This window comes from Sphaerodactylus townsendi, linkage group LG07 (genome assembly GCF_021028975.2).
Source record: "Sphaerodactylus townsendi isolate TG3544 linkage group LG07, MPM_Stown_v2.3, whole genome shotgun sequence".
NCBI classification, from domain to species: domain Eukaryota; kingdom Metazoa; phylum Chordata; class Lepidosauria; order Squamata; family Sphaerodactylidae; genus Sphaerodactylus; species Sphaerodactylus townsendi.
The window spans coordinates 10032509-10044857 of record NC_059431.1 but is presented as its reverse complement, the minus strand read 5'-3'; the positions used below and the strand labels follow the sequence as shown (position 1 = coordinate 10044857).

Below are 12349 nucleotides of genomic sequence, written 5' to 3'. Positions count from 1 at the left end.
GTGGGTTTTTCAGGTTGTATGGCCATGTTCCAGTAGCATTTTCTCCTAACGTTTTGCCTGCATCTGTGGCTGGCATCTTCAGAGGATCTGATGGTAGTTAAGCAAGTGGAGTATATCTACCTGTGGAATGTCCAGGGTGGGAGAAAGAACCATTTGCATTGGTTAACAAATGTTAAGGGCGCAATTTGCAAGTGTGATTTGCCATAAAGTATAGTATAAATCCAAACTCCTCCCCCACCCCCACCTCCTCCTCCTCCTCCTCCTCTTCTTCTTCTTCTCCTCCCCATCCTCCTCCTTCTCCTCCTCCTCCTTCTCCTCCTCCTCCTCCTTCTCCTCCTCCTCCTCCTCCTCCTCCTCCTTCTCCTTCTTCTTCTTCCTTCTTCTTCCTCCTCCTTCTCCTTCTCCTTCTTCCTTCTTCTTCCTTTTTCTTCTTCTTCTCCTTCTTCTTCTTCTTCTTCCTCCTCCTCCTCCTCCTCCTCCTCCTCCTCCTCCTCCTCCTCCTCCTCCTCCTCCTCCTCCTCCTTCTTCTTCTTCTTCTTCTTCTTCTTCTTCTTCTTCTTCTTCTTCCATTCTCTGATGCAACTGTTCTACTGAATCTCTCGTCTGGGGTTCAAAGAAATTGCACGCGATCCTCCCCTTTTGCTAAAGTTTGCTCGTGTGTATTCTGTTCTGTGTCATTCCTTAGGATTTATGGATGGAGTTCGTCAACGTTGAACGCATTCAGTAATTAATTTCGGTAGAAGCCGACGAATCTTAGCCCGCCTTCAAGTCAGAGTGGAATCTAATTTCGTTCCCTAAGTTCCCTGCCGACGCGAGATAGACTTCAACGAACCTTTGTTGCCGCCACACATTTGCAGAGCCATCCGTGCTCAATGAAATATTCAATATTGCCGCCATAATAGCCTTTCGAATTTTGGGTTTTAGCGCCATCGCGAGGTTATATGTTTTAGTGCAAGGTTTCAATTAGAGCGTTCAGCAAAGCGCGCATGCTGAAACAGCCCCCCTGAGTCCCGCCGCGCCGGCGCGAAGTGATAGCGAGCAATACGAATACAGATCTATTGCTGAGTCCATTGGTACTGGATCCTTTCCAGTCCAGCTTCCAGCCTGAATTTACAGGGGATGCCAGAGGACGCGCTCTTCACCATCACGGCCGAAGCCCGCAGGCAGCCAAATCGGTTTTGAGATAGCACTGTTCATAGTCGTTAGAACTCACGGCAGCTTTTGTCACTGTTGACCATGACTTTTTGACCCATCGCCCTCCTGATACTGGTGTTACTGGCCTAACAGGGGTAAGGGTTTTAGCCGAAGCGCAACTCCACCCAGCCGTTAAAAGTGTAATAGCACACATATGGTTTCGAAAGCAGCAAAGGGGAATGTTCACTAACGTTGGCAGCATGAGGGGCCAAGAGGAGATCTTTTAGATCGTATATAATACGGGAAAGCAATTCCGCAAACAAATATTCCACAGAGTAATGAAAGAAGTCCAAACTGAGCTTCAGCATTTTGCTACAAAATGGTTCAAAAATATATACAGCCAATAGTAAGACACAAGAGCACATACATCTGAAGTTTCCTCCGATATAAGCAGGTTTGAAAGATAGATTGGATGATATAGCCGGAATGGGGGTTGCGCCAGGGGTAATACGCACCTAACCACCTTTCGAAGAGTACAGTATGAAGGTAGGGAATCTGCCAGCACAGAAACCCGTGAAGGACAAATTCGTGGTTCTCGCAAAACTGACCAGACCAAGCGGCGTACAGGCTAGTAAGAGCAAACCGCCGCAGGCGAACTAACCCTTCAAGTAAGGTGGGTCGTTCCTTGGCGGGGCAGGAACCAATCGCCACCGTTTCACATCCGCCAGCTCTGGGGGTGCCGAGGTACGCCAGTCAGCTCATCTTCTGCCAAACCCGGGTAATGGGGCCAAAATTGCTTTCAGCGAGAGTTAAGTTAAACGCAGGAAACGTTTGCGCGTCAAGTGGTGATTAACTCTTGAGAGTCACTGCCCAGGATATTCCAGATTTGACAAGAGACATTAGATCCAGTGATAAAGCGTAAAAGGCCTGGTTTAGGAGGAAGTCATGACAAAGGGAAGGAAGGAAATGTCTAAGGAACAACTATTTGTTGCTGACCTGGGTTCCCAGAAGAGATAGGAAGTGCAGTAGTTTGATATGCAAGTTGGCTTTCCATATTCTTTGCTATTCTTTAACAGTTTCTAATAGCATAGGTGTGGTAATCAAGATCATGCCCACAAACAAAATGAGACCTCCAGGTTATGCTGGAGTAACTCATTATCTTAGCTTTTGTTAAAGTAGTTTTGACCTTTTGGCTGTGGTCAGTTGATCATGCGGCTACCTACACCCATAGGAGTACTTTTGGCAACTGGCTTTTGCCAATATGATTTTTAAAGGAAAATATACTGCTATGAGAAATATATATATTTTATAGGATTGGTCAGAGGGCTTACACTGGGATTTGAGGCACGGCTTTGAACTGCCCTCTGAAAATGCCATCCATAGATGTGGACAAGACATTTGGAGCAGAAACTACCAGACCACGGCCCCAAAGCCCAGAAAACCCACAACGGCCAGTGGATTCTGGCCGTTGAGGCCTTTGATAATACAACAACAGAGCACTGTTCAGATGTGTCTTCTAATGTTGAAGGGGGAAAGATCTCTGTCCTTAAAACATAGGAGTGAGGTGGACCGATTGCTCTCATGGTGCAGGGAAAATAACCTGGTTCTTAATACTAACAAGACAAAGGAGCTTATAGTGGACTATAGAAGGAATAGCTCAGAAGTTCAGCCCTTGACTATAAATGGAGATCAAGTAGAGCGGGTGACTAGTTTTAAATTTCTGGGCGTTATGATTAAAGAGGACTTGACCTGGGGCGTACAGACTGCCGCGGTGGTTAAGAAGGCCCAGCAAAGACTGTACTACCCTGTTTCCCCTAATATAAGACATCCCCGAAAAATAAGACATAGTAGAGGTTTTGCTGAAGTGCGAAATATAAGGCATCCCCCGAAAGTAAGACATAGCAAAGTTTTTGTTTGGAAGCATGCCCGACGAACACAGAAAAATAAGACATCCCCTGAAAATAAGACATAGCGCATCTTTGGGAGCAAAAATTAATATAAGACACTGTCTTATATTCGGGGAAACACGGTATCTGAGACTGTTAAGGAAACAACAACTGAATGGAAAACTCCTGGTGTCCTTTTACCGCTGAGCTATAGAGAGTGTCTTAACCTATTGCATCTGTGTATGGTTCTCCAGTTGCACAGTGGCAGATAGGAAGGCGCTCCAAAGGGTGATCACTCCTGCACAGAGGATTATCGGCTGCCCTCTCCCCTCCTTGGAAGAACTCTATAATTCCCAAAGCCTAAAGAAAGCCTAAAATATTCCGAGAGACCCGTCTCATCCAGCACACTCTCTTTTTGAACTGTTGCCATCCGGCAGACGATATAGGTCTATCAAAACTAGGACAAAGAGGCTTAGAGACAGCTTCTACTCTAGAGCTGTGGCTATGCTAAACCCCGCGGCTTCGTGTTGATGTGTTTGGGGCTGTGTAGGGATGGGTGGAGGAAGGGGAAAGTGAGGATGGGGTATGAGTCTGGAATTGTGTGCATTGAGGAATGCTGCTGTAAATTTCGTGCGTGCACAACCACAATAAAAATGCTCATGCTTATGAGAGGCTGTGTTTTTTTCAGATGCTATGCAGTTTCCCAAAGTGAATGTTTCCCTAAAAATATCACCTGCCCGCAAAGTCAGCAGTGTTGGAGATGAATCCTGCCTCTTCCTTCTTTTTCAGCCAAAGAGAGAATCGTCAGCAATTTGCAGAAGTACGACACGCCCCGCCCCTCTCTCGCCCTCCAGCCGATGAAAGCCCCCGTGCCTGTGGTTTCTCCTTCCAGCTTAGTCAATCAGAGCAAAGCCAAAGAACTAGTTCGTGCCAACCTCAGCATTTTACAGCACCATGCCAAGTAAGGGGCAGACCTTTTTTGGCTGATGAATTGATTGCACCTTCCTTTGCATCACCTTTGCTGATGAATTGATTGCACCTTGAGAGCAGCAGTGGCATTGTCAGGAGGCCTGTATTTGGGACTTTGCTTATGCTGCTGTTTCGTTTCATTGTGGGGAGGTTGGTAGGGGTTAACTGTATTTCTAACTGCCTTTTCTTTACTGCTGTAGAATGTGTAGTGATACCAGGTGGCGTCAAGGTCATTGCCTGCCCATCTCCTGTTATTTTCTTGCACTTACTTTCTGGGGGGCTTTCCCAGGCTGGGGGGGGCTGCCAGTTCTTTTACTATTGCAGTTTGCGCGGGATTTCTCCAGTCCTGGCTTTGCCAAGGTAGATCCCGAACCAATAAAGCTGCTGTTCTACAACAAGTGGTTAAGAGCAGGTGCACTCTGATCTGGAGGAACCGGGTTTGATTCCCCGCTCTGCCGCTTGAGCTGTGGAGGCTTATCTGGGGAATTCAGATTAGCCTGTGCACTCCCACACATGCCAGCTGGGTGACCTTGGGCTAGTCACAGCTTCTCGGAGCTCTCTCAGCCCCACCCACCTCACAGGGTGTTTGTTGTGGGGGGGGAAGGGCAAGGAGATTGTCAGCCCCTTTGAGTCTCCTGCAGGAGAGAAAGGGGGGATATAAATCCAAACTCTTCTTCTTCCTGTGTCTGATATCTGCAGTTGGAAAATGCCAAGTATTTGAGGAGATGGTGCGTTACACTTTGTGGTTTGTTGTTGTAAAAATGCCCGGTTTATTATTATTTTTTTTAATCTTTCAGAACTGCAGCAATCCGAGAATCCCAGCAAGTCGCTTTTAACAGTGAGACGCTGGACACTTTGCCAAAGCTTTACACCAACAGAGAAGAGCAGGTGGTCCTTCGTCTGGAGTGTCGGGGCAGTTCTGGGAAGCCCTGCCAAGGGGCAGCACTTGTAACAATTCAGGTGAGAACAGACATTCCGCTCCCCCGGGATGCTATAGCTTTGTGATGTTATTGCAATGGACTATTTAATCTATAATGAACTGTCAAGAAAAGACATTTCCCCACCCTTGAAAATGTCTTTGGAGGCAATTTCTAGAAGAGGAAGAAACCACTTGCCAACTGGTTTTTTCTAAACTAAAACCTCAGCATTCAGGTTAAATTGGCGGGTTGGCACTTTGCGATAAATAAGTGGGGTTTGGGTTGCAATTTGGGCACTCAGTCTCAAAAAGGTTCGCCATCACTGCCCTAAGGGCCATCCAGTCGAACCCCCTGCAATGCAGGAACACACAATTAAAGCACTCCTGATATATGTTCATCCAGCCTCTGTTTAAAAACCTCTAAAGGAGGAGACTCCACAACTCTCCGAGGCATGTATATTGTTAGTGATTATACTTTTTGTGACTTTTTGTATTTGTATATTTTCACAGCTGTTTGAGACAGCAGTGCACTTAATTTCACTTTCCAATTCACTTAGACCCCTTCTGCACACGCAAAATAATGCGTTTTCAAACCACTTTCACAACTGTTTGCAAGTTGTGAAGGATTTTGCTATTCCGCACAGCTTCAAAGAGCACTGAAAGCAGTTTGAAAGTGCATTATTCTGCATGTGCGGAATGAGCCTTAGTAAATTCATTAGTAAGTATCAAAGTTTGTGTGTTTGTGTTCTTAAGCAGCGGGACTGGCGGTGTTTTTTGTTTATTGTTAATTGCAGTTGAAACTTCCCAAGTCTTGTTGCAAAGCAGCCTGCCTGTAGAATAGCCAGCATTTCCGAGGCGCGGTTCTGGCTGTTCTCTTGAGGAAGACCTTTTCTTACCCGCAGACCAGTGTTTTGCATTGGAGCGTGGTTTGTTGGTGTTTTTAATTCTGTACTGATTTATTACTACTGGTTTTATCTATCAATCAATCAATCAATCAATCAATCAATCAATCAATCAATCAATCAATCAATCAATCAATCAATCAATCAATCAATCAATCAATATTTTATTTCGGTCAAAGACCAGAAAATATCAAATATAAAATCCAATCCAGATAGTACATTTCCAGACCAGATACAAAATAAAATTGAGGTAACCAGTTTCCAAAGACTGTTTGTCCAAACCATAATATAAGTTCAAGTTAAAAACTGAAATAAAATTTGAATAAAAGATAAAATCACGGATCCAAAGTTCCTATTTTTGTTGCCCTACTTGTCCACGCCTTTTAACCACAAAAGCACTAAATTTTGCCACCTCTCTGGTTATATTCGGATTGGCATCTTCTAATAGCCTTTCCATGGCACAGTCCTCAGGGCCAAGAAAAATTGATGTTGGAAGAGCGTCAAACAGTTTTGCCCTCATTTCTTTGTGAGTGGGGCATCGTAATACTGGTTGTATTGTTGATTTTTTTCTCTCTGCGAGTGGCTTTGAGAAAAGCAGATCACAAACGCTCGGATAAATCAGGTGCCTGGGTTCTGTTTGCAACTCGTCTCCTTTTCCACCCCGCCCCAGTTTGAAGGGAAGTATAAAAACGAAGCCGTCGGCCAGCAGCTCCATGCCCTGAAGAAAGAAGTGAAGTTGCTGCAGGCAGAAGCCACGAAACCCCCTTCTCTAGGTGTTGTGGAAGCCGCGGTGCACTTGGAAAACTTTATCACGTGAGTGGCCCGGGCGGTGTTGCTTCTCCTGCTTGCTGTTCAATGTGGGCTCGGCGGAGCTTTTTGACTTCCGGTAGGAAGTGTTGGAAATTTGAATACTTGGTGAGCAACTAGCTAGTGGAGCAGCAGTGGCATAGGAGGTTAACAGCTCGTGTATCTAATCTGGAGGAACCGGGTTTGATTCCCAGCTCTGCCACCTGAGGGAATTCAGATTAGCCTGTGCACTCCCACACACGCCAGCTGGGTGACCTTGGGCTAGTCACAGCTTCTCGGAGCTCTCTCAGCCCCACCCACCTCACAGGGTGTTTGTTGTGAGGGGGGAAGGGCAAGGAGATTGTCAGCCCCTTTGAGTCTCCTACAGAAGAGAAAGGGGGGATATAAATCCAAACTCTTCTTCTTCTCCTCCTCCTCCTCCTCTTAGGCCCCTTCTGCGACTGCAGAATAATGCACTTTCAGTCCCCTTTCACAATTGTTTGCAAGTGGGTTTTGCTATTCCGCACAGTTTCAAAGTGCACTGAAAGTGGGTTGAAAGTGGATTATTCTGCATGTGCGGAAGGGGCCTCATATTTCAGAGGGAAGTCTTCTGTGCACACCCTGATGCCCCTCCCCCCCATTCCCCTTCAGCCATCCTGGATGGTCGCGGGATCCTCTGGAATCTCATACTAGAAGAAGAAGAAGTAGAAGAAGAGTTTGGATTTATACCCCACCTTTCTCTCCTGCAAGGAGACTCAAGGTGGCTTACAAATTCCTTTCCCTTCCTTTCCCCACAACAGACACCTTGTGAGGTAGGTGGGGCTGAAAGAGTCCTGAGAGAACTGTGACTTAGCCCAAGATCACCCAGCAGGAATGTAGGAGTGAGGAAACACATCTGGTTCACCAGATAAGCCTTCGCCACTCAGGTGGAGGAGTGGGGGATCAAACCCAGTTCTCCAGATTAGAATCCACCTGCTCTCAACCACTACACCACGCTGGCTCTCTGCACAACGCAAAAAGACCGCAGTAGCACGAAAAAAATCAGTACATGTGAGCTCATGATTGTGCGAGCAAAACGTATTGGGCTGTTGTGGGTTTTCTTTTAGACGACAAATTTCCCACAGCTTTGAAGAAGAGGAGTTTGGATATATACACCCCCCCCCCCTTCTCTCCTGTAAGAAGAATCAAAGAGCCTTACAAGCGTCTTTCCTTTTCTCTCCCCACAACAGGCATCATGTGACGTCAGAGGGCTGAACTGCAATTAGGCCAATGTCACCCAGCAGGAGTCATGTGTAGGAGCTAAGGCTGCTTCCGCAAGGCCACGCTGGAGGTCGGGTCGGCGTATATGATGCCGACCCAACCCCCCCGGGACTGTTCGCACGAACGGTCCCGGTAACGACCGGGAAGACGGTGCCGCACTGCGTCGTCGCCCGATCGACTTACCGTCCCTGCAACCGTCCAGCGTGTCTCCGAGGCCAGGGGACACGCCCCCCTGCCCTGCGCGACCACTCCAGAGTCGCAGGGCAGGGAGGGCGTGTCCCCAGGCCTCGGCGACGCGCCGGACGGTTGCAGGGATGGTAAGTCGATCAGGCAAGGGGGGAGGAATGGTGCCTTCCAGCTGCTGCCGTTCGCACGGCAGCGACTGGAAGCCGCCATTTTCTAAAAACCTCGCTCATTGAGCGAGGTGGGAAAATGACTGCTTCGCGCCGCTCCCCCCATGTGAACAGCTCCCTCGGGACGGCGTTTTTGCCGTCCCCAGGGCGCTGTAAAAGGCCCGTGCGGAAAGGGCCTAAGAAAACAAACCAGGTTCTCCAGATTGGAGTCTGCTGCTCAGGTGGAGGAGTGCGGAAAACCCCCCGATTCTCCAGATCAGAGTCCAGTTGCTATTAACCACAACACGCCGCTGGCTCTCTTTGTTAATCTGTCTCTCCCCCGCCCACCATTTTTCTGCAGAGCTTTAATCAATCTCTATAAGAGCCAGCCCGTGCCTGGGATCCACAGAGTCGGGATCAGTCTGTTTTTCGCAGTGGCAGGTTTTGTGAGTGACGAGACGCAGCGCCACCCACCCACGAGGCAATTCTTCAGCTCCTGCATCGAGATCCTTGGCCAAGTGAGTTGATCTGGGTTGGGGTTCCGTGTGCTTTGCAGGTTCTAGAGCAGGGGTCTGCAAATTATGGCTCTCCAGATGTTCATGGACTACAATTCTCATCAGCCCCTGCCAGCATGGCCAAGTGGCATGGCTGATAGGACTTGCAGTCTATGAACATCTCTGCACTTAGATTCCCTTTTCTGCTGCCTCTGCCAGACATTTCAGAATCTTTTTTCCCTACCTCCAACTTATTTTTATTCCTTTATTCTTTCTGAAACCCTAGACGAGGCGGAGCTTATAGCCACAAAACACTTTGATGAGGGTGAGTTGGGCAAAGGGGACTCTGTCGTAGCAGAAGCCTGCTGCTTAGCCACTCAAATACCACAGAGAGTGAAAAGCCCACGTGGAAACCTGCACTACCTTCGCCAAATGTTTCCTCTCCTGTCTCCTCTTCCAGGTGTTTGTGGCAGGAAGCAAATCCGAATGCCGGCCCCTGCTCCAGACCATTCTGAAGAACCGCAGGCTCTGTAACCTCCTGTCGCCTTACTTCACTCCTGTCGCCTCCCCGGACGAGTTCGTGGACCTTTACGAACAAGTGGTCTTGTTCCTTAGTGACGACAACAGCGACGTCATTTTCATGCTGCTCACGAAGGCAAGAAGTTCTTCAATGCACCCCTTGTGACAGCGGCGTCACGTTTGCCTGGATTTCTTTCTTTCCCGAAATCCCCGGATAGGCTGATTATATTGATATCCTGTCCGCCACACGCCCCCACTGGAAGGGCTCAGAGTGGCTCTCAACAATGTTATATAATAATTGAAGCTTTAAAACTGCAACAAACTTGATATATTACATTTAATAATGTAATTATTAAGGGGCAGCAGTGGCGTAGGAGGTTAAGAGCTCATGTATCTAATCTGGAGGAACCAGGTTTGATTCCCAGCTCTGCCGCCTGAGCTGTGGAGGCTTATCTGGGCAATTCAGATTAGCCTGTACACTCCCACACACGCCAGCTGGATGACCTTGGGCTAGTCACAGCTTCTCGGAGCTCTCTCAGCCCCACCTACCTCACAGGGTGTTTGTTGTGAGGGGGGAAGGGCAAGGAGATTGTCAGCCCCTTTGAGTCTCCTGCAGGAGAGAAAGGGGGGATATAAATCCAAACTCTTCTTCTTAAACCGTGAAAGATGGTGCATTAAAATAAGCATTCCAGATTAAAATCAGTGGTAACCTATAGAGAACCGGTCAGGAGTGGTGGATTCTAATCTGGAGAACCGAGTTTGGTTCCCCACCCTCTCCACATGAAGCGTGCTGGGTGACCTTGGGCTAATACCTATCTTTAATGAAAATGATTAAAAAGTTTGTAGAATACACTCAAACTTCTAAACATCAACACCACATATAGCCTGGATAACAGAATCACATACATAACGCACAAAATAATACATAAAAACACAAACAAGGGATCCCACAAACAGCACTAGGACTATGTATCGTCGAAGGCTTTCACAGCTGGAATCTCTGGGGTGCTGTGTGGTTTCCGGGCTGTATGGCCGTGTTCTAGCAGCATTCTCTCCTGACGTTTCGCCTGCATCTGTGGCTGGCATCCTCTGAAGATTCCAGCCACAGATGCTGAGCAGCTAACGATCAGAAAGAGAAAATACTACTAATGAACACGGCTCCATCAACCAGAAAATCCACAACACCCAATCTAAACTGCAAGAGTCTCTGTATGAAAGGAGATAACTTCCTTGCAAATCCAGCGTTGATATAGGAAGGATTTCAAATATCCGGTTCCTGTCTGGACTCCTCTTCAATGAATAAGCTCCACACGTACATAGGTGGAACCACAGTTAGTTGTGATGATGATACAGGCATTTATGGATGATGGGGAACACCAGTGCTGCATGAACGGCATTCGTATATACTCAGCCAGTACACTGAATATGAATTCGAAGTCTATATGACTCATCTGTAAGCACAAAAAAGGCAAAGGATGATGTTAATATTTCTTCAGACTTTGTAATATATTAACCTATATAGTATTTCATAGGTTTAGATAAGTTTTTATCATATTTATGGAAGTTCTATATGTTGATTTTATGTATGGTTTTTATGTTGTACACCGCCCAGAGCCCTTCGGGGATGGGGCGGTATATTAAGTTAAATAAATAATAAATAATAATAGTATTAAGATTTATAGATAAACAATATGAATCATTGTATGTATTCCTTGTTAGATGAGTGAATTGTATTTATGATTATGACTCAAAGGGGCTTACAATCTCCTTCCCCCCTCACAACAAACACCCTGTGAGGTAGGTGGGGCTGAGAGAGCGCCCGAAATCTGTGACTAGCCCAAGGTCACCCAGCTGGCATGTGTGGGAGTGCACAGGCTAATCTGAATTCCCCAGATCAGCCTCCACAGCTCAGGCGGCAGAGCAGGGAATCAAACCCGGTTCCTTCAGATTAGAATGCCCCTGCTCTTAACTACTACACCACTGCTGCTTTAAATATATATTTACTGTGCTCACAAGTAAATATGCATAAATTCAATTCACTCATCTAACGTGTACATACAATGATTCATATATATATATGAATGCCATTCATGCAATACTGGTGTGCAACGTCCTAATTTAATATTCTGCACATTTTCCCTGATTCTCCGTTGCACACTGGTGGATGGATGGATGGATGGATGGATGGATGGATGGATGGATGGATGGATGGATGGATGGATGGATGGATGGATGGATGGATGGATGGATGGATGGATAGAGGGATAGATAGATTATGTTCAATGGATGGTGAGTGGTAGTATTGACCCGGGAAAGTCTCAATACTTTCAGCTTACTAGTCTTCCTCAGCCACTGTGGTCACAACCATTATACACAAGAGACCCTAAGGTGTCTAGCTCCAAAGCATCCAGCTCAGTGAGACTGGAATCAAATGAACAAACCGCATGCCAAAAGGCAGAGGGGAGACTCAAGTTCCTTTGGGTCTCCTTACAGGAAAGAAATTGGGGGTGGGTCGGGTATAAATCCAAACTCCTCCTCCTCCTGATTTTTTACACTCGCTGCGACCACACTCTGGCTCATTCCGCACATGCAGAATAATGCACTTTCAAACTGCTTTCAGTGCTCATTGAAGCTGTGCGGAGTAGCAAAATCCACTTGCAAACAGTCGTGAACGTGGTTTGAAAACGCATTATTTTGTGTGTGCGGAAGGGGCCTCTGTTTGCTCAAATGCTGTTTTCTTCTCCGCCGGCAGTTTGATCTCCCGCAGTGGTTGCAGAGTTCGAAACCCTCTCTGTCAGAGCGCACCAGGCTCCTGGAGTCAGTTCACTTGGCGCTCAAGACCTGCGGCTTTGAACCCGAGGAAGACATTTCGATGCCTTTCAACCTCTTCTGCAAGCATTGGACCTGCCTCTTGCGGTATCAGTTTCCCGACCACTACAGCAGCTTCCTGCAGCTGCTGATGCAAAGTAAGTCCCCCGAGGGCCTTTGGTCTGTCCTTCCGCCAGCGGCTTATGGGCCACCATCCCTGTCTCAAAGATGTGCCATTCCCAACTTCTGGTGTAGTAATTAATTGCAGGTGCACTCTAATCTGGAGGAACTGGGTTTGATTCCCCGCTCTGCAGCTTGAGCTGTGGAGGCTTACCTGGTGAAC

The 12349-nt window shown here is 47.1% G+C and overlaps 1 protein-coding gene across 1 annotated transcript in view; it reads left to right on the top strand.

Annotated features, from left to right (window-relative positions):
- EPG5 (ectopic P-granules 5 autophagy tethering factor) overlaps positions 1 to 12349 on the top strand; it is an 82567-nt gene that overhangs the window by 42674 nt on the left and 27544 nt on the right. Inside the window, 8 exon segments of the mRNA XM_048504315.1 lie at positions 686 to 723; positions 1667 to 1680; positions 3810 to 3981; positions 4787 to 4949; positions 6478 to 6620; positions 8547 to 8703; positions 9140 to 9334; positions 11951 to 12164. Of these exon segments, the coding sequence (XP_048360272.1) occupies positions 686 to 723; positions 1667 to 1680; positions 3810 to 3981; positions 4787 to 4949; positions 6478 to 6620; positions 8547 to 8703; positions 9140 to 9334; positions 11951 to 12164 (1096 nt within the window).